The sequence below is a fragment of the Canis lupus genome, chromosome 20 (assembly GCF_011100685.1).
Source record: "Canis lupus familiaris isolate Mischka breed German Shepherd chromosome 20, alternate assembly UU_Cfam_GSD_1.0, whole genome shotgun sequence".
Lineage (NCBI taxonomy): Eukaryota > Metazoa > Chordata > Mammalia > Carnivora > Canidae > Canis > Canis lupus.
Window position 1 is genome coordinate 32502802 of NC_049241.1, and position 22776 is coordinate 32525577.

At 44.9% G+C, this 22776-nt stretch overlaps 1 protein-coding gene across 23 annotated transcripts in view; it reads right to left on the bottom strand.

Annotated features, from left to right (window-relative positions):
- PXK (PX domain containing serine/threonine kinase like) overlaps positions 1-22558 on the bottom strand; it is a 111420-nt gene extending 88862 nt beyond the window's left edge. For 14 of the 23 annotated variants that reach the window (XM_038566019.1, XM_038566018.1, XM_038566015.1 and 11 more), the window contains exon 1: positions 22350-22556. In XM_038566019.1, coding sequence (XP_038421947.1) covers positions 22350-22451 — 102 coding nt within the window. In that variant the 5' untranslated portion in view covers positions 22452-22556. Of the gene's footprint in view, positions 1-22349 lie in introns of all 23 variants that reach the window. The other 9 variants (XM_038566013.1, XM_038566012.1, XM_038566029.1 and 6 more) reach the window with 4 other exon arrangements.
- Positions 22559-22776: the final 218 nt, after the last annotated feature.

Sequence of the window (22776 nt, forward strand, 5' to 3'; positions counted from 1 at the left end):
GGCCATTTTCCAAGTAAGCATCCTCACTTTTGTTACTGGAGTTTTCGGAAAGATATATACTTAAGATTTCCCTGCGCAATAGCTGATATTCAAAGATGCCGTGGTTTGGTGAAATTTTAGGAAAAACTGAGGAGGAAAACTTATTTTGAACCTGTCTGGCCCCAAATTACCTTAAGGAGACTACAAACACAGATCACTTTGGAAAAAAGGTGTTCAAGGAGCTAAAGCCAAAACTTCAGCAAACCTTCAAGCCAGAATAACCTGCATAATTCTTCTCCCTCCCCTTTTGGCACAGATATCAGATTTACTCAGAGACTCAAAGTACAGAGAGATGCAGACAGCTGTTTGGAGATATTTTACACCTTGTCAGTGTTCCCACATCACTATCTCCAAAGCAGAGGGTCTCAACCCTGCTGCATTCTATAATCACCTAGAGAAGTTAAAAAACCAAACAAACAAACAAAAAACTAGATACCAGTGGTTCCATCCTCCCTCCCAGAGATTCTGATTTAACTTGTCTGGGCTGAAGCATAGGCATTAGTAGGTCCTAAAAGTTCCCCAGGTGACTGTAATGTGCAGCCAGGCGCAAGAGCCATCTTAAAAAAACTTCTTAAAAAGGAAGCAGCTTTACAGTGTAAAAATAAAAACCCTCTCAAGAGAGGAAGGAAACAAATGAACCACGCACCCACCAACCTTACAGCCTCCTCTATCCCCGTCCTCATCCCTCCCTGCCTCTTCAAGGGTAGAGTATGTACCTAAACTGAGCCCTGTAGGGGTCCCACCTACTCAGGGCCCTGGAGTGGTGGCTCACAGGTACAACTCATACCATCTGCTGATGGTTCTTTGAGGTAAGAAAGAACCATTACCCTCATTGTGCAGCTGGGGACAGTGAGTATGCCTTGACACCTCTGGGATAGGAGGCCAGGTCTCCAGCACCTACTAGCCACACCACTCTCTCGGGTTCATTCCCAAACCTACTTTCTTCTGGCACTTTCCCCTCATAGGAAGGCCCACAGAGAACACTGAGCACACATGAACTTGCTGGACATCCAACATTATCCTACTTCCTTGCTCAGGAACCTTCCAGGGCTCCCACTGGCCACAGAATAAAACCCAACTCCTCAGCCTAGCTTCCAAGTTCTGCTATCACCTAACCAAAGCGTCTTAACACGTTCCTTCTCCTCTACCCAGACTCTGTGTCTCCCAGACGTCCCTTACTTACTGCCCTCTCTGTTTTACCTAGACAACACCTGGCAAGGGTAGCTGTTTAATCATGTTACTGCTATTTCTGTCCTATCTATATCTACCTATGTCTGTGGAGAGGGGGGCGCTCTCCAACTGAATTAAGTTTTTTAGGGCTAGGATCACATATTTCTTTGTATTGCAAACAGCACCCAGCACAAGGTCAGCCCAGTAGTAGAAGTGCAGCAAATAATCCTTGGTGGGTATTTTGTTAACTGACTGCTTGCTCTTTTGGGAAGGAGGAAGCTTGCTGGTCTTTTTCATGTGCACTTACATCTAGGAAAAGTCAAACAGCATCCTCAAGAAAATCTCCATGAGGGTCCGGGCATGGGTGAAAACAGGTGAAGGGGATTAAGACGTACAAACTTCCAGTTATAAAATAAATAAGTCACAGAGACAAAGTACAGTATAGGGATGCCTGGGTGGCTCAGCGGTTGAGCATCTGCCTTCGGATCAGGGCATGATCCTGGAGTTCCAGAATGGAGTCCTGCATCAGGCTCCTGCAGGGAGCCTGCCTGCTTCTGCCTCTCTATGTCTCTCATGAATAAATAAATAAATCTTAAAAAAAAAAAAAGTACAGTATAGCGAGTATAGTCAATAATAACGATATTTAATGATTTCTTATAATTACATTAATTACTTGATAATCATTAGAATTAATTATTAAAATTAAATAATTAAGAATTAATATTAACACTGTATGGTGACTACATTTATTGTGGTAAGCACTAAGTAATACACAGACCTGTCAGATCGCTATGTTGTACATCTGAAAATAAGATAGCACTGTATGTCAACTCTACTTAAATAATAAAAAAGAAAAAAAATTTCTAAAAAGAAAGTAAGTCTCCATGGATCTTCCAACCCGATTTATCATCCCTTTATAAACCCAATATTCAAACCCATGGTATCACACAGCACAAGAGCCACAGCTCACGGGTGGTGGGCAGCAACACCCCGAAGGACAACAAGGTCTCCGAGGAAATTCTCAGTTGCAGGACTGCCACTCAGCTCACCAGCAACCTGCCTGGCTGCTTGCAGTTCTTAATAGTTCACCTAGAATTAATGATTACCCCTTACTCTGCTAAATATTCATTACTTATTGTTGCATTTGTAGGTTCTCAGTGCTACAACATACCTGCGTTTTATTTTCATTGCTGAGCCCTCCAGCAATGTGCAAAACCTGCCCCCAAACCGATGAAATCACTAGGGTTTTAAACGGCATTGGAAGAATGACCACTATCTTAACCTAATTTGCTCAGAAGAGTGAAGCCAACTGTAACTCCTTTTCAACCAAGTAAAATAAATCTCATTTAAAATCTAACTGAGGATCCCTGGGTGGCGCAGCGGTTTGGCGCCTGCTTTTGGCCCAGGGCACGATCCTGGAGACCCGGGATCGAATCCCACGTCGGGCTCCCGGTGCATGGGGCCTGCTTCTCCCTCTGCCTGTGTCTCTGCCTCTCTCTCTCTCTCTGATGTGACTATCATAAATAAATAAAAATTTATTTTAAAAAATAATAATAAATAATAAATAAATAAAATCTAACTGAATCTTAGAACTGTGTGCTTCACATTTATGCAAAGTAAGTTCTCCAGTTTCTACTCTGTGTTCCCAGAAAGGGCAAGGAACACATCATAAATGTGCTTTGATGCCTGCCGTGAGATGCCACTGCCTTACTGAGCATGCTTCTCCCTTCTCCAGGCCTTTTGAAGTCCATGCTCTCCTCTGCGGGACAGTCTCCTGCCCTGCCAGGGGAGCTGCTCTCCACACCTAACTTCAAAGGCAGCCGATGTTTCAGCTAGGAGAAACACTGCAAAGCAGTGCTCAAAAATCCTTTCAGCCTCAGACATGACTAGAGAATGAACATGACATTTAAAAAAAAATTGTTTTTTTCTGAACATGGCATTTTAAACAGCAGTTCCTGTGGCATTCTGTAGTACGAGACCCTTAAATGACGCCAAAGAAAATTACTTAATTTGCTAAGATGGGAATCCATGAATGCCATCTTACGTCAAAGCAAAGGGAAAAAAACGCTCAAATATCTCGGGCTCATTTAAATAGTAATTAAAAATGAAATGTGACCTCCAATAATCCTCAAGCTTCTTGGGCCGACGCCCTTTTAAAAGTGTAGAAACAGATGCAGTAAATATAACCTCAGAAAACTACTATTTAGCTGGCTGGCCAGAAAAGACAGTAACCACACAAACTCCAACCTGGTTGGAAATAATGATTTTTATGTGGGCTCTGGTATCTCAATTCTCACACCCTCAGCTGGTAACAACCCAAGTACCAGCTAGGAATGAACTGTTCCTCCTTGTGGGGCCACTTCTCTGCCCACCCCCATGGTCCACTGCCCCAAGTCTTCTGGAAGTGGATGTACTGATCAGCCCTCTTTCCCCAGGCCAAAACCTCAAGTGCCCAGGGGGAAAGGGCCTGGCTTTACAGTCAGAGACTCAATTCAAAGTCCAGTGCCACTTACTAGTTTTGTGACCTAACTCTGCTGAGCCTCTGATCTCAGTTTATTATCTGCAAAAATCATATCTTTCCAACAGGATGGCAGTAAATATTGGATGAGACTCTATACTTACAGCACCCAGCACAGAGGCCAATTTTGTAATTTAGTTTGTTTTCTTTTCTGTTATGAAATAGAGAATGCATGGTGTGTACAGGTGAATACACTATGGCCCTAAACAGCAAGCACAGGAGATGGCCACAGCACTGTCAAGAGCCCCAATGGAACAAAAAGCAGCTATTCTCTTTTAACACAGGGAATAATTTTATCAGTCTCTGATTTCTGATAGCAAGCACTATTACTCAGCTTTGCTTGTCCCAGCTTCTATGCCCACGTTTATTTATTTATTTGATTATCTATTTATTTAATTTTTTTAAAATTTTTATTTATTTATGATAGTCACATAGAGAGAGAGAGAGAGAGAGAGAGGCAGAGACATAGGCAGAGGGAGAAGCAGGCTCCATGCACCGGGAGCCCGACATGGGATTCGATCCCGGGTCTCCAGGATCGCGCCCTGGGCCAAAGGCAGGCGCTAAACCGCTGCGCCACCCAGGGATCCCTAATATTTTATTTTTAAGTAATCTCTATACCCAATGTAAGGCTCGAACCCACAACCCCAAGATCAAGAGCCACCTGCTCTACCAACTGAGCCCGCCATCCACCCCCTCCATACTCACTTTTTTTTAATCTTTTTTTTTTTTTTTTTAAGATTTTATTTATTAAGTAGAGACGGAGAGAGGCAGAGGGAGAAGCAGGTTCCATGCAGGTAGCCCGACATGGGACTCGATCCCAGGTCTCCAGGATCACGCCCTGGGCTGAAGATGGCACTAAAATGCTGAGCCACCTGGGCTGCCCCTCCATACTCACTTTTTTTTTTTTTTTTTTTTAATATGATAGTCACAGAGAGAGAGAGAGAGAGAGAGAGGCAGAGACAGAAGCAGGCTCCATGCACCGGGAGCCCAACATGGGATTCGATCCCGGGTCTCCAGGATCGCGCCCCGGGCCAAAGGCAGGCGCTAAACCGGTGCGCCACCCAGGGATCCCCATACTCACTTTTAAGGAAGCTAAGTAAAAAGCCTCCCGCTAAAAGAATCTGGTTTTCAACAATAAGAGAATGGTTATGCTGTTTATGGTTTTTTTCTTTTTAAGATTTTATGTATTTATTCATGAGAGACACAGAGAGAGGCAGAGACACAGGCAGAGGGAGAAGCAGGCTCCATGCAGGGAGCCCAACGCAGACCTGATTCCAGGACTCCAGGATCATGCCTTGGGCGGATTACGCCCTGGGTCGAAGGGAGGCGCCCAACCATTGAGCTACCCAGGTGTCCCTGTTGTTTATGGTTTAATCATATAGTGAAAGAATATGCAACTCTTTAGAAGGATATTAAAAGAATTTTTCATTACACAGGACAAAGTGAATGCTGTAATTTAAATATTCTGAAAAGATAAAAAACTGATAACATTGATAGGAAGAAGAGGAACTACAACAAATGTTTGTTTGTTTTTTAAGATTTTATTTTTTCATGAGAGACACAGAGAGAGAGAGAGGCAGAGACACAGGCAGAGGAAGAAGTAGGCTCCCTGCAGGGAATCCGATGAGGGACTCAATCTCGGGACCCCAGGATCAGGTCCTGGGCTGAAGGCAGCCCTAAACCGCTGAGCCACCGGGGATGCCCACAACAAATGTTACCAGTAGTTATCTCTGGGGTGAAATTAGGTGTGGCTTAAATTCTCTTAGCTATTTTTTTCATATTTTTTTAGGTTATCCTCAAGCATATTTTACTTTCTTGATCAGGAAAAACAATGTTCCCAGAAGTTCCTTGGTTTACTACACAGGTAATTTAAAAAACATGTTACTTTCAAACAAAGAATCCTGCCTGAGTGATAAGGATTGAGATATCTGAGCTCAGATAAGAGCACAGGATGTTATCAGTGATAAATGCAAGCTATCATCTTTTTTCCTTTGGTAAGAGAACTTCTAGTCCTTTTATGACTCACCAGCACTTTTATTGTGCTGGGGAGATTGGAAAAACAGAAGATGAAAGTCAAACAAATTAACTCTTCTATTAATATCAGCGGTGGTAAGATATTTGGTGGGAAAGAAGCTTGAAAGTATGGGGAAGTCAAACTAGGGAAGTCCCTACTGGTTTCAACAGAAGAGAACTCACTGTTCAGCATCACGAAGGATGAGGGAGGGTTGATGGCACATAAATTTACCGCACCTAAAAACATCCCCGGGGGGGGGCACCTGGGTAGTCAGTGGTTGAGCGTCTGCCTTTGGCTCAGGGCATGATCCTGGGGTCCTGGGATGGAGTCCTGCATCGGGCTCCCCACAGGGAGCCTGCTTCTCCCTCTACCTATGTCTCTGCCTCTCTGTGTCTCTCATGAATAAATAAATAAGACCTTTTAAAAAAATAAAAATTAAAAATATCTTGTGTCCTTCTGGGACGGAGTTCCAATCCCAACTCTGTAAGCTACTATACATGTCATGCTGCCATAGGCATCTTCAGAGCTGAGGGTAGTAACCGCTATGTTTGTGGAGCACTTATTCTACTGTCCTTCAGCTTATCCCATCTCCCGGCAGTGCTTGGAGGTATGTGTCACTTTCTCTCTTTTACAAGAACCCCACTTCTCAGAGAGGGCAGATGCCTTAAACACAGACACTCAGCTAGGAAGTCAGGAGAATGGACTCCATCCCAGGCCTGTCTGCCCCACAGACAGGGGGGGCAGACTTCCTATCCTCTATGGCCGGAGGCAGGATGCTTAGACATCATTCCATCCCTCATATTGATGGAGCAAGTTCAGCTAAACAGGCAGAACCAGTCCCTCAAGTGAGGAAGGAGTCCTGAGAGATTGAGGGGCAGATTGTGGACAACAGGAACCCAGGCCTGGGTAGTAGGAGTTGAAAGAGCTGCAGGGCTCTCAACACTGGCCCAGTCTCCTGACTTGAAGACTTCTGCACTCAGCAGGCTGCCTCCAACTGCAAGGTCACGAACTGCGGGCCAAATGTACTCGGGCACTGCATAGAAGCTGCGTGCAAGGGGATCCCTGGTTGGCTTAGCGGTTTAGCGCCTGCCTTTGGCCCAGGGCACGATCCTGGAGTCCTGGGATCGAGTCCCACATCGGGCTCCCGGCATGGAGCCTGCTTCTCCCTCAGCCTGTGTCTCTGCCTCTCTCTCTCTCTCTATGTCTATAATGAATGAATAAAATCTTAAAAAAAAAAAAAAGAAGCTGCGTGCAAATACGAAAATTATTTTCTCTTCCCAATGTTAAATAAGCTCCTCCATGAACATGAGGCAGTTTCTAGCGAAGCAGAGAGGAACATTTTCATATGAACTTGCCTGAAGTGGACATCAGGCTTCTGGAGGGAGCCTCCAGCAATGTGAATGGTGGTTAATTTCAGCTGTACTAGGGATCCCTGGGTGGCGCAGCGGTTTGGCGCCTGCCTTTGGCCCAGGGCGCGGTCCTGGAGACCCGGGATCGAATCCCACGTCGGGCTCCCGGTGCATGGAGCCTGCTTCTCCCTCTGCCTGTGTCTCTGCCTCTCTCTCTCTCTCTTTCTCTGACTATCATAAATAAATAAAAATTAAAAAAAAAAATTTCAGCTGTACTAGAACAGAAGAGGGTCTTTGACTAGGGCTGTTCTGTTTCCACCCTATGCTCCTATTGAACTCCAACAACAGCTGCCCCTCTTTCCTGTGCTTTACTGTTAGAAACCATGAAGACTCTGGGTCTCAATAGTCACAAAGCCCTACTGGCTGCAGGGCTAGCAGGTCCTGTCCTCCAGCTCAGCCCTTCTCACAGTTCAGCCCTCTGGACAGAGTACTGACCCAAGGCTGTGATGTCCAACATAGCAGCCACTGTGCATCTGTGGCTAGTGTTGACTGAGGGACTGCACTTTAAGTATTTAACTTTATTAAATTTAAATAGTCTGGGCAGCCCCGGTGGCGCAGCAGTTTAGTGCCGCCTGCTGCCTGGGGCGTGGTCCTGGAGACCCGGGATCGAGTCCCACATCAGGCTCCCTGCATGGAGCCTGCTTCTCCCTCTGCCTGTGTGTCTGTCTGTCTGTCTCTCTCTCTCTCTCTCTCTCTCTCTCTCTCCCCCTCTCCGTGTGTGTCTCACATTAATAAATAAAATCTAAAAAAAAATTTTAAAAAATTTAAGTAGTCTAAGTAGCTAACTGTAGCCACTGGACAGTATATAGACTATTTGCTTGCAGATATAAACATCAGATATTTGTGGAAATGTAAGCACACTAAACACAGTATGTTATGACTTTTCTCTTCCCCCTCAACTTAATATAAGATGAATCTCTTTCCATGTTGGTAACCATGCATCTGGATTTTTTTTTTTTAATTTTATTTATTTATTCATGAGAGACACACAGAGAGAGGCAGAGACACAGGAAGAGGGAGAAGCAGGCTCCATGCAGGAAGCCCGATGCGGGACTCGATCCCAGGTCTCCAGGATCACGCCCTGGGCTGAACCGGCGCTAAACTGCTGAGCCACCCGGGCTGCCCCCTGGATATTATTTTTAAAGTCCATATCTTGGGCTGTCCAGTACACTAGCCACAAGCAGTACGCAGCTATTGAGCACCTAAAATGTGGCTGCTCTCAATTGAGATATGTTGTAATTGTAAAATGCACAACAGATTTCAAAAAAAAACTTTGTATGACATAAAGAACATAAAACATATTAATAGTTTTTATATTATCTACTGAAATAATATTCTGGATATATTGGGTTAGGAACAGATTATTTAAATTAATTTCATCTGTTCCTTTTTACTTTTCTAATGTGGCTACTAGAAAACTTAAAATTACATATGTGGTTTGCATTAATTTCACTGGCAGCATTGCTCTAAAGCCTCCACAAGTATGTAATGAACTAACTCCACATCTCTGCAGGCAGGCTGGGAGAATTGGGAAAATGGTAACCCAAACCAGTGTCTCTGGTTCTGCAGCTCAGTTAGGAGGGTGGCTAACTCATCTTCATCTAGGCCTGGGCTTAGCAGAGCCATCAAACAGATCCACTGCTCTGCAGGCCCTAACAACAAATCAGGCTGAGGATGGCTCAAAGTCCACTGGCCTACAAACCATTCTTCCGCCCTCAGCCCTATGACTTGGAGCAAGTTACTTCCCCTCTCTGCACCTCATTTTCTTCCAACTGAAAAACGGAAATAATAGTGAACTCAATTCAGAGTTATCATGAGAATCAGGTAAGAATCTAAAAGAGTTTGGCCATTTCTTTTTTAAATATATGCTTACCATATGACTAAGCAATCCCATTCCTAGATATTTGCCCAGGAGAAATAAAAATATGTCCATACAAAGACTAATACCCAGTGCTCATAGAAGCTCTATTCACAACAGCCCCAAAGTGGAAAGAACCCAAATGTCAACCAGCTAATGAATGCATAACAAAGAGTGAAATGCTACTGAGCAATAAAAGGAAACATGCAACAACATGAAAGAATCTCAAAGCTTTATGCTAAAAAGCCAGACGCAAAACATTATACCCTATAAGATGCCATTTATATATGACATTCTAGAAAAGGTGAAATGACAGTAATGGAAAGCAGACCAGTAGCTACCAGAGATCAGAGGAAGGATACTGACTGCAAAGAGGCCCCAAGGAAATATCTGGGGTGATGAAAATGTTACACAGTGGTTACATGGGGGCACCCATTTGTCCAGCTTAGGAAATGAGATAAGTGACATAAAGAACTTACCAAAGGCTGTGGTCAACCCAGCCGGCCACAGTAAGTGCTTAAACAATGCTAGCTATTATCATGGCAAGTGCCACTGCTTCTTCAGTATTGCCCGAACTTTCCAGAACCATACTCAGACTCATGATCTTCCTGGGAAGACCACTTGCTTACCTTGGACTATTTCTCTAATCATTTCTGGTGCCTTTGTTTCGGTCATGGCCTCTACCTAGCGGAATTCTGTTGCGTTCCTACCTCCCTCTGGTCCTTCTCTCCCTCCTGCCACTGACCTGATGTGGCCTTTCTAACTCCAATGCTTTATTACTACCCTGGACTCTCCTCTCCCCTTCCTTCACACTCTTCCCGGACCCCTACTCACCACTACCAAATTAAGCCTCCTAAAATACCACTTCCACGAGCTACATACCTGCTCCAGTCCAACTGCTATTCAGTTCCCTGAGTCTGGCCTCCTGGGGGCCCCACAACTCGCACCAGTCTCCCTTTCTCATCTTTTACCCCACCCCAGAATCCTCCATGACAGATCCTTTTGGAATGAACAAAGGCAGGGACTACGTCTCTCTTGCTCCCATCTGCACCCCAAGAGCCTAGCATGGGGCCAGGAGTAAGCGGCATGCTCACAGCAGTATTTGCTGAATGAACTGAAGCCTGCAAACATAACCTCACCTCAGAGAACATAACTAGTCATTCTCTAGTATTTTTTTTCTAGTATTTTTTTTTTTAAGATTTTATTTATTTATTCATGAGAGGCACAGAGAGAGAGGCAGAGACATAGGCAGAGGGAGAAGCAGGCTCCCTGCCAGGAGCCCAAGACAGGACTCGATCCAAGGACTCCAGGATCACGACTTGAGCAGAGGGAAGGAAGGGAAACACTCAACCACTGAGCCATCAGGTGCTCCTATTCTCTAGTATTTTAAACTGAGATCCTTATGGTGGGTTAGTAAGGGTTTGGAACAGGATGAACAACTAGAGTTTCTGGAAGGATTTATGTGTTAAAGGCTACATAAAGGCTTCTGTTTCTCTTTCTACTTAAAAAAAAAAAATCAATAAAACAATTATTTAAATATTTTCTCCTTTCAGGGCACCTGAGTGGCTCCATGGTTGAGCATCTGCCTTTGGCTCAAGTCATGATCCCAGGGTCCTGGGATACAGTCCCACATTGGGTTCCCCACAGGGAGTCTGCTACTCCCTCTGCCTATGTCTCTGCCTCTCTCTGTGTGTGTCTCATGAATAAATAAATAAAATATTTAATAAATAAATAAATATTTTCTACATTTCTACCCAGAGCAGACTGAGAGCCTCCGAGTGAACACAAAGGAAACATGGGGCCAGTCATAGAACTTAGATGAGTGTGTTCATGGTTTATTTGGTTTATCATGGTTTTGGCTACTACATAGCTTTTTAATTGATTTTGTTATGAGTCATACATGGTTTCATTTACACCCACTAATGGACCATGACTAAAGGCAGGCTATAGAAATGCCAATTGTAAAATATGAGTTAAATGAGAAGTTAGTGAGAAACATGAGAAGTGAGAACGACCATAAAACTGGTAATTGCAAATTGTCTGAAGATGCTCATTATCAGTACCTTAAGCTATATTTATCTTATCGCAATTCTCACTGCCTCTCATATTGCAAAAAACAGTGTAATTCAGATCCCAAACATTAATAAAATTCTCAATAAGGTACTGATCTGAATAAAACATATTTTTAATTCAAAGTCACTTCCAGAAGGGTTTTTTTTTTTTTTTTTTTTTACACAATTCAGTATTACCACGAAGGGAGTTTACAAGTTCAAAACCCTGGGGAGTGCTGATTTAGAACCCATTCTCTGAAAGGCTGTTAAGCCCAAACCCCCAGGAGGACCTGGGTGGAAGGAGCCTCTCCCACTGCACCCTCACTGCTCCCAGGAAGACTGGCACTTTCAGTACCTTACTTCACCTTTGGTTTATACATCTGCCACCTCTACCAGGATATAAGCTCCCTGCTTTGTTCATCTTTTTATCTTAATACTTGGCCCAGGGCAGCCCAGGGGGCTCAGCGGTTTAGCAATGCCTTCAGCCCAGGGCTTGATTCTGGAGACCGGGATCGAGTCCCACATCAGGCTCCCTGCGTGGAGCCTGCTTCTCCTTCTGCCTGTGTCTGCCCCTCTCTCTCTCTCTCTCTCTCTCTCTCTGTCTCTTCTCTCTGTGTCTCTCATGAATAAATAAAATCTTAAAAAAAAAAAAATACACGGCCCAGTGTGCAGCTCACAGAAGACTCTTCATAGGTGCTGGCTAATGTTCCCAACACCTTAGAGGCTTTCGGACAAGGAAGAAAGCACGTGCGTCACAGACTGAAATGCACCCTGGCCCGGTGTATGTGTCCACAGCCTGACTACTGGAGCGTGACACTTCGGGGAAGAGAAGGCAGCAGGGCTGTACAGAATATAAGTGCATTTCTCAGGAAGCACCCCCCCCCCAACCTGCCCCTCACAAATGTCAGCTGGCACAGTCACTTGGCAGGGGAAGTGGCAGAGGAAAGAACAAAGCAGACAGCTTTCTATTTTATTTTTCACCCCACTGCCAGAGGTCAAATGTGTGTACGCTGATGTTGGTGATGAACAAAAGCCTGGATATGAAGAGCTAAATGGGCATTTGCCGGGGCCCAGCCTCTGGGAGCACATCTGCCCGTTCAGAGGCCCAGCCCCATGGCCTGCCTGTTTGCCTCTTCCATCTCTCCTGCCACCGCCTTGGAACACCAAGAGCCGGCTCTGCGGCTAGGCAGGGGACCCCTGTGCTGCATCCCCTGAGCCTGGCTATCAAAACATGTTCCTTCAGAGTTAAAAAGAAAAAGGTGGCAGGGGAGTTGCTCTTTGACATGTCACTGGTCTGTCTTGCCATTTGTTAACAAAGCAGTCACAGTTGACAGTGAGACAAACATTTATATAAATAATTCTCCTTTTCCCATTGAACATAATTGAGTCCCTAACAAGTACTAATACCTACCTAAAAAGTTACTAGTGTTCTGGCAAATAGAGGTAAGACACTACATCAAAATAGCAGACACTTATGCGTGGAGCTCAGTTAATACCCACAGCACCACTAACGTACTCTTACTATCCCCACTTGACAAAGAAATAGGCCAGACAGATTAAACAATTTGTCCAAGATCATTAAGATATTGTCCCTCTGCTCATGCTTACACTTTCACATGTGTGGGAGGGGGAGATTATAAATAGAAAACAGAGTAGTAAGAAATAACACCTATGGAGGCGCCTGGGTGGTACAGCTGGTTAAGCATCAGCTCTTGGTTTCTGCTCAGGTGATCTTAGGGTCGTGAGTCGAGCCCCACGTCATGCTCCGTGCTCAGCACGGGGTCTGCTTGAAATGTTCTCCCCTCTCTCTGCACCCTCCACCCCCTGTGCATGTGCCTTCTCTCTAAAATAAATAGAGAAATCTTTAAAGGAAGGAAGGCAGGCAGGCTGGCTATATAAAATGCTTGCACTTTTGGAACCAATAAAGCTGAATGGGAATTTCAGAGGAAGGAAAGGCATATCCAGCTTGGCAGGTAGTTGTCCACAGGAAGGGTTCCCCAAGCTGTAGCTCAGATAACTGCAATCACACAACAAATCCACTTACTCAACAAACATTTACTGAATGCTTACTATCCATATGCTAAGGAATGTGCTAGTTTGAAACAGAATCAATGTAATAAAACATAGACAGGAAAGGCTGGATTTAGAAGAGGAAAAGAAACCTTAGAGAGAAAGACATGGACAGAGGCAAAACAAGCTGCCCATATGATCCTCACCATCTAAGGAGTGAGAAGGGGAGTAGTGTGTCCTTACACAGATCCTCAGCAGCCTAAGAGCCCCTGTAGTAGGGTGTGCTCACCACTGCATCCCAAGCACAGAGTGCAGTGCTCTTTTGAGAAGCCAGAGCTCAAGAAGTACCAGGGAGTTAAGAGCGTAAGGGGACTAGTGAATGTGGTGAGCTACATACATGGTCACATGCAGAGATGCCTAGCGTGTAGCAACGTGTCAGCCAGCCAGCCATTCCCTGTGCTCTGGAGGGACAGTGAGTAATGTCGTGCTGGCCAGACGCTTGGCCTGACTAGAGGTGTGGTGTGAGCAGGACAGTTTCAGGCTCTATTTCTCTCTGCAGGACTAAAGTGCACTGAGTCCCCACCCACCAGACACCGGTCCCCTGGGGGGAAGGGGAGGCTCAAGGGAAGGCCTGCAGAATGACACTTGCTTTCTGCTTTTCACAGCTACAGGTAGTTCTGACATTTTAGGTCCAGGATTGTCCCATAGTAACACTCTATCCATTCCCCACCACCACCACCCCAAAAACAGCCTCAATTGAACTGAGGAGAAATGACCAGTTTCTGATGAGCCACAGAAATTTAATAACCAAAAGAAATTCGGGCAGCCTTGTTTAGATGTCATAAAACAGAGAGCTGGCCAGGGCACAAACAGCCTGCTTTCCAACACAGAGCCCTCTGCCCTTCCACTGGACTACTCTAACAAGTCATCGCAGCACCTACAACTAAATACTCGAGGCAAGGTACAAGCCAGAGTAACTCTTTCACGACAGGACATAATCATCTATTGTTCCAAATCCAGGACTTCCTTAAAGCAGAGTGCATATGGCAGTGAGGTGCACTGTCCAGATATATGCTACTTCTCCAAACCTATAGCTGAAAAACTTTCTCCAGCACTGATTCTTACCCTAAGATTTGCTGCCTGAGAGCAGGCTCAGGGCAGTGAGGTTCTAGAAGATCATCATGTGTATGAGCATTTATGGAGAATATATCCTTCTAATAAGATTGTGAAAGGAGTTAAACCCAAAGCGGTAAAAGAACTTGTGCTAAGAACGTGTCTGTGAGTTTAACATCCTGTAATGTTAGAAAACTTCCCAGGGTGATGGCTAAACCTTTCAGGGTAATGAAAATGTTCTAAAGTTGATTATGATAAATAAATAAATAAATCTTTTAAGGGGGATGGGCACCTGGCTCAGTCAGCTAAGCAGTGGGGTCTTGATTTCAGCTCAGGTCATGATCTCAGGGTCCTGGGATTGAGCCCAGCATCAGGCTCTGCCCTCAACAGAAGTCTACTTGAGGATTCTCTCACTCCTTCCTGCTCTCTCTCTCAAGCTCTCTCTCTCTCTAAAATAAAAAAATATATCTTTAAAATTGATTATGGAGGGATCCCTGGGTGGCGCAGCGGTTTGGCGCCTGCCTTTGGCCCAGGGCGCGATCCTGGAGACCCGGGATCAAATCCCACGTCGGGCTCCCGGTGCATGGAGCCTGCTTCTCCCTCTGCCTGTGTCTCTGCCCCTCTCTCTCTCTCTCTATCATAAATAAATAAAAATTTAAAAAAATAAAAATAAAAAAAATAAAATTGATTATGGAGATAAATACACAACTCTGTGAATATACTTATGTTGAGTTGTATAGTAAGTTAACAACTAAATTGTACAGTATGTGGATTATAGCTATAAAGCTGTTACTGGGTGACTGGTGGCTTAGCCGGTTAAGCATCTGCTTTTGGCTCAGGTCATGACCCCAGGGTCCTAGGACTGAGTCCTACATTGGGCTCCCTACTCTGCAGGAAACCTGCTTCTCCCTCTCCTTCTGCCTGCCACTCTCCTTGCTGGTGCTCACGATTTCTCCCTCTCTGTAAAATAGATAAATAAAATCTTTAAAAAAAAAAAGCTCTTACTAAGAAAAAAATTTCTTGAAGACTCCTGTTGCAATGGGTTCCCCAAACTAATATTATAGTAATAGGAATACCCTTTTAGCCACCAAAAAATAACTACTCAATTATTTGAAGACAACAGTAACAATGTACTCTTTAGTAAGCAAGAGGAAACTCTTGACAGCTTGATCTCCAGCTAGAAATAGCCAGACTCACCCCAAATTTGGTAGTCAGCAAGATCAGCTGGAGTCTATAGTGGTCAATCTGCACACTCTTTCCCTCCAGAGGTCCAAGTTTCACCCCGGATGAACCACGTGTCCCTTAGTCCTTACTCAAAAAACTCCAAATTGAGGGACGCCTGGGTGGCTCAGCGGTTGAGCATCTGCCTTCAGCTCAGGTTGTGATCCCGCAGTCCCGGGATGGAGTCCCACATCAGGCTCCCCTGAAGGAGCCTGCCTTCTCTGCCTATGTCTCTGCCTCTCTCTGTCTCTCATGAATAAATTTTTTTTTTTAAATCCAAATTGAAAATGAAGGGCTCTGTCACCTCCTGTAAAGAAGTCATATCTTAATTTCCCTACTGTGTGCATCTTATTCATAAAAGAAGTCACTGACAAGGACGATTTCCAGTTTCAGGGGGAAAACAATGGAAAAAACCTATTACTCTCCCTCCTACAATACCCCCCAGCACTCAAGCACTTCTGAATTCTAAAACAATGTTTGGGTCCAGCTCTCCTGCTTTCAGGATGCCAAAAGCTGGAACATAAAGGATCCCCATTTTATGTGAAGTCACTCAGAAACCTCTAGCAGCTTGAAAAGGAACCACTACCTGCCTTCGTAGAAAACAAGTTTGTTCTAATTGGCTCAAATGAACCCATTTAGACCATTAATCAACAACCTATATTTTGAACAATCTTATTAAGACCACAATCTATATGGAAACTATGTACATATGGGCGGATATTTACAATATTCCCCCAGAGAATAAAACAAATAAGATCTTTTCTCCTAAAATAAACTTCAGCCCTAGAATCTTGTTTCTTTCGAGTAACTACAGCCAGCTTCTTATTTGTATTCCTACTACGAGAAATCTTCAGAGTGGGAGAATCCTCAAAAGAGGTGATGAATGAAGATTAAGAATCACCTAGCCTGGGGCAGCCTGGGTGGCTCAGCGGTTTAAGCGCCTGCCTTCAGCCCAGGGTGTGATCCTGGAGTCCCAGGATGGAGTCCCACGTCAGACTCCCTGCATGGAGCCTGCTCCTCCCTCTGCCTGTGTCTCTGTCTCTCTCTCTCTCTGTCATGAATAAATAAATAAAATCTTTAAAAAAAAAAAAAAAAAAGGAATCACCAAGCTCCCAAAAATAAAAAATTAAAAAAAAATTAAAACAACAACAAAAAAAAGAATCACCAAGCCCCAAGGGGCGCCTGGGTGGGCATGTGACTCTTCATTTCGGTCAGATTATGATCTCACAATCTTGATCTCCGGGTTGTGAGGAGTTGTCAGATTAGGCTCTGTGCTGGGTGTGAAGCCTGCCTAAGGTTCTCTCTCTCCCTCCTGCCTCTGCCCCTTTACATTCACGCTCTCTCTCAAAAAAATCAAATCAAATCAAATCAAATCACCAGCCCCTAAATAAGTCTGTAAAAAATTGACTTCAATAGGTATAGTTTACTTACAATCTCTAAATTAATACCATTAACTAAATTTACTAATTCCAACTCGGACTTTTGTAACTGCATCTAAAACAGGTTTCGAAAACAAATGAGGAAAAATACATAACTAAGTAGAAGACAAGTGATCAGATTTCAAGAAAATTTATTATCTTATTATAAAATGAGGAAATGCAGGACACCTGGGTGGCTCAGCAGTTTAGCACCTGCCTTTCGGCCCAGGGCGTGATCCTGGAGTCCCAGGATCGAGTCCCACATCAGGCTCCCTGCATGAAGCCCTCTGCCTGTGTCTCTGCCTCTCTCTCTCTTTCTCTCTCTCTCTCTGTGTCTCTCATGAATAAATAAATATATACTTTTTAATGAGGAAATGCTGTAAGTTAACTATTGTATGGTGGGTATTTGCCTATGCAAATATCTTCGAATAATTTTTTTAAGTGTCCACTATAATTTGGAATTCTAAAGAAACTTCCAAATAGCACCCCAAAAGGACGCCCAGATTGATCCTGATACTGAGCACTGGGTTGCCTTAAAATGTCAGGCTCTGAAGGCAATGAGGTCTGCTAATTTGGCCTCACATTCGAATAGGTATTCTGATGATGTATGAATAGAGTTTAAAAGACTCTAGGGGCACATGGGTGGCTCAGTGGTTGAGTGTCTGCTTTCGGCAGCTCAGGGTATGACCCAGCAGGTACTGGGATCAACTCCCATATCCGGCTCCTCTCAGGGAGCCTGCTTCTCCCTCTGCCTATGTCTCTGCCTCTCTCTCTCTGTCTCTCATGAATAAATACAATCTTAAAAAAAATAAAAGACTCTATAAAAAAAGGCCACTGATTAAAAAGCTGAGGCTCAATAATCCAAGCCACAAAAGGAACTTCAAAACCATCTGTGTTATGACAGGTAAAGACTCTGACTGACTTGTCTACCCCTTGGGAAATGGAAGACCTCAGAACCCCATAGAACAAAAGCTCAATGAAAGCAGGAGCTTGTCTAGTGGATCAGCAGATCTCCAGCATGTGCCTGGCACGAAGTAGGTACACAACACATTTTTGTTGAATTGATGAGTATTGCTGAATAAACAAACTGTGCAGGAATACAATTTCCAAAAGTCAAGGGTTCAAAGAGAGACTCATTTTCAGTAAATATCTCAACATGTAACATTATCTTTCCCAGATTTAAAAAATGTTGTCATGCCTCAAATATCACTAAAATTATCTTTTGTTTCTCAGGAACAAAATGCACCAAAACCAGAATAAATGGGCCTTGATTCAGATGAACCTCACAGGAGACTTTTTTTTTTTTATATTTTTTTTCTTTATTTATTTATGATAGTCACACAGAGAGAGAGAGAGAGAGAGGCAGAGACACAGGCAGAGGGAGAAGCAGGCTCCATGCACCGGGAGCCCGACGTGGGATTCGATCCCGGGTCTTCACAGGAGACTATTTTAAAAGGAGAAAACTGAGATGAGGGCTAGCACACTACATCATACTGACCAGCAAAAAATCTGATATGCATATTTGATAACAACATTCTCCTAAACTGTTGGTTTCCTCTGGTTTCTATTTCAGCTAGGTAAGCATTTTTTCGGTCTATTGATTTTTAGAAGTTTTCCCTTTCACGTCACCAAGAATTCCTATATTTCCCTGGTCTTCTCTTAGTCCTTCCCCAAACTCTCCCACAATTCACCTGTATGGCTTTTTATTCAAATTCCTTTTGTTTGGAAAGTCCTTCCTGTTCCTCCCTAAATATGGTCCCTTCTGATTTTATGGAAGTTTCATTTCCTTGCAGCAGAGGCCTGGTCTATTTCCTGAAGCCAAATTCATTGTGCTCCATAAAAGTGAAAATAAAATCATTCAAAAAAATAAAATAAGGGGATCCCTGGGTGGCGCAGCGGTTTGGCGCCTGCCTTTGGCCCAGGGCGCGATCCTGGAGACCCGGGATCGAATCCCACATCGGGCTCCCGGTGCATGGAGCCTGCTTCTCCCTCTGCCTGTGTCTCTGCCTCTCTCTCTCTGTGTGACTATCATAAATAAATAAATAAATAAATAAATATTTAAAAAAAATAAAAATAAAAAAAAATAAAAAATAAATAAAATAAAATAAATAAAATAAAATAAAATAAAATAAAATAAAATAAAATAAAATAAAATAAAATAAAATAAAATAAAATCATTCAAACCCCAGTCAAGAACCAAATCATCTAGCAGTCTGTGCCCTTTCTGCCAGTTTCCCAACCAAATATGCCTTTCTGGTGGTGACCTTGTGTTCCCTCCATCCTGGCTTCTGTATTTTCCAATTTACAAAATTTTTCCCTCCCCAGTCCATAAACTTTAAACCATATGTAACCTGAAATTTCCTGCTGTAAATTGTATTTCCCAAAGCTAAACAACCTTGATTGATAAATGGAAGGAACTATGGACAGAAAATAGCTATTCATAAGAACACTTGAACATGTTTAACCCTTTGTTGTTGTTTTTTTAACCCTTTGAATGTCATTTCACCAGGGAGTGAGTAGATGGAAGAAGAAATGCTCTTTACCAATACTTCATAAAGACTATTTCATTTGATCTTTGCAACAACCTTGGATGGCAGGCAGGCAGGCATTTACTACCCTATTTACAACATCAAACTACAACATCAAAAAGTTCATTTTTGGGATCCCTGGGTGGTGCAGCGGTTTGGCGCCTGCCTTTGGCCCAGGGCGCGATCCTGGAGACCCGGGGTCGAATCCCACGTCGGGCTCCCGGTGCATGGAGCCTGCTTCTCTTTCTCTCTCTCTCTGTGACTATCATAAATAAATAAAAATTTTAAAAAAAAGAAACTTTAAAAAAAAAAAGTTCACTTTTTTGTGACTTGCTCAACCAATGTCTCAGACTAGCAAGTGTCTGCCCAAAACCGTGTTAACGTCTTGCTTCTTCCAACTCAAAGGCTGTCTACTGTATACTCTCTCTGTACGTTTCTATCCTACAGCCAAGGAGCAATTCCCAATTTTCAGCATTTCAAAGGGAGGACAGCCCTCTGACTTCTGGAACACCAACTCCCTTCAGCTAACAAGTAGGAAAGCCACCTTCAGTTTTACCAATAGAAAACAATGCTCTTTTCTTCCATATGCCACCATTAACAACTACTTTTTTCCGAAATAATTTCCAACAGTTCCTGTTTTAAAAGGACTTACTCATAAGAGGCTAATAATCCAGAAAGTCTGCATCAGCATATGATTTTCTCAATAAAGTTCAGGGCTGATGCAACATTTCCCAGTCTCCAATTCTACGGCTAAAATGACAAGAACATGGAACAGTCAAAAATTGCGCAAGACAATGCTACAGTGTTTTTACTCCACATCTGCCTCTGTGGGTCTCCGGTGAGTCACTGTCTTTTGTGATCAGTCATCATTCTAGGGACTCCCATTCTCTATTTTATTTCTTAAAGAAAAGTTCTGCAGTTAAAATGGAATCCTATTACATCTTTTACTATCTTGCTGAAGAGCTGACCCCTTAACTTAGCATCTCAGACGCCACGTTGTTCCAGTTTTCACCACTACCATTTTACACAAACAAAAAAGAGGCAAAGTAAGGTTGCAATTCATTTGCTTATTCATTTAACAAACACATATGAAATCCTATCAGACACTAGGGACTGGGACCCAAAATCAGGCAAGGGGCCCTCCTCTCAAAACGTGGTGGAGAGGAAAAACTAAAGAATTACAAGAATAAACTGATCTAGGTTAAGGTGGAAATGAGCACAGGGCTTGGCCATCATGGAATGCTTCCTGGAAGAAGTTCTCTGTGAGTGTTTATATGCATCTCTTACTTTCAGCACAAAATAAACCTAAAAGACTCAACCCCTCTCCGTGAAAGTTTGTAAGATTACTTGCCAAAAGTTAAGTCAAATATTGAATATAATAGCAGAATTTATTCTTGACTACCTGCCCTAAATTTCCACCTTTCACCCATACTCCTGTAGGCATACATTACAAATGGTAATGTAATGACAGGGTACAAATTCTGTCCGACACAGCGCCTCTTCACAAGTCTGTAAAAAAGGATTAAAGAGATGCACGATGGGCAGCCCGGGTGGCTCAGCGGTTAGTGCCGCCTTCAGCTCAGGGCGTGATCCTGGAGACCCGGGATCGAGTCCCACGTCGGGCTCCCTGTATGGTGCCTGCTTCTGCCTCTGCCTGTGTCTCTGCCTCTCTTTCTGTGTCTCTCATGAATGAAATAATAAATAAAATCTTAAAAAAAAGAGAGAGAGAGATGCACGATAAAATACCATGCACTTTAAAAAAATATACAATCATTTCCCTAACTGGAAATGAACACTGTGAACAATCCAAACCCTGCAAAGCACGGCTGTGGGAAGAGGAAACTGAGGTTCAAAAAAGTCTCACTTTAATACAACAGGAATAAAAGATCTCTTTGAAGTCACCAGAACAGCTTGAACAGAAAGGAGAAACAGAAGGCTATTGTGGGGCTTTCGCCTCCAGAAGATGAACCCTAAACACACTGCAATGGTAAACAAACAAGCCTCTGAGCCGGAATCTGATTCTGTGACCTGACAAAACATTACGATTTAAGGAATCTCTCTCTCCCCCCATTCATTATTTCCCAAAGTCCCACTGGATGGCAGCTTTAGGGGTTCTGTTTTGCTGTTTTTTTGTTTTTGTTTTTGGGTTTTGGTTTTTTTTTTTTTTTTTAGTTGATGTTTTTGTTTTTCTTTCTTTTTTTTCTTTGCTTTTTTTTTTTTTTTTTAGTTGATGTTGTTTTGTTTTTCTTTCTCTCTCTCTCTCTCTTTTTTTTCTTTGCTGGTTCCTAGGTTTATTGTTTGTAAATGATAACGCACAGTGTTTTTTCAAAACAAAAAAACGGGGAGGGGGGTTGTTCAGGCAAATGAAAACACTCCTGGGTTTAAAGACCCGCTAAAAGACAGTACACGCAACAGAAATGAACTCTGCCCGTGTTGACTAGGAGGACCTATTAGCCCTTTACGCTACTGCGGTGGACCCTAAATCCCGAGGGGTGCTACCCCTGCCCACCCGCAGCAGGTCGCGGGAGGGAAGGCGCGCGCCCGCACACCTGCGTCCCTCACCACCTCCCCGCGCGGGCCCGGCACCTGCCCAGCACCTGCCCAGCACCTGGGGCTGCCGACCCGGCCGCCTGCACGCCGCTGTCCCAACGAGAAGGCTCTCAAGTCACACTTCCATCGGGCCGGGCACTTGCCCGCATCGCCACCGCTCGGGTCCCCAGCTGGAGGCAGGGAGACTCCGCGGCCCCGGCGCCGACGCTGACGGCGGGCAGAGGCGGGCAGAGGCGGGCAGAGGCGGGCAGCGTCCCCCGGGCCGCCCGGGGCTGCCCCACTCCGCCGGCCCGAGGTGGGCCCGGGAATCCGGCCCCGCCCCGGGACCACCGCCACGCCCGCCTGCGCCCCCGGCCCGCGCTGGGCCGCCCGCCGCCCGCCCGCCGCCCGCCCGGGGCCCGGGGCCGCCCCTCCGCCCTCCGCCCTCCGCCCGCCCGGCGGGCCGCGCACCGTGTGCGACTGCAGGCTCTGGCTCGCCTCGATGGCTGCTGTCAGCGGCACCGTGTCGTCCAGCAGCACCTTGCGGGCCGGCGGCTTCTCCATGAAGGCCATCCCCGGACGCCCGTCCGCCAGCGCCTCGACTCCAGGGACAGGAACCGCGGGCGCCGACTCCCGCCGCCCGCCCGGCTCCGCCGCCGCCGCCGCCGCTGTCAACACGCGCCGCCCCACGCGCTGTCGCCACCCGCCGCGCCCGCCGGGTCCTAGCGCCGGCCGCCCCGCCGCCGCTGTCAACACGGGCGCCCCTTCCCGCCGCCGCCGCCGCCGCCTCCCGCGGGGTCCTAGCGCCACCCCGTCGCGGTCGCCGCTGCCTTGGACCCGCGTTTCCAAGCTCCTCGCAGCCGCCCGCAGGCAGGCCGGGTTCTCCTAACCCCCAGCC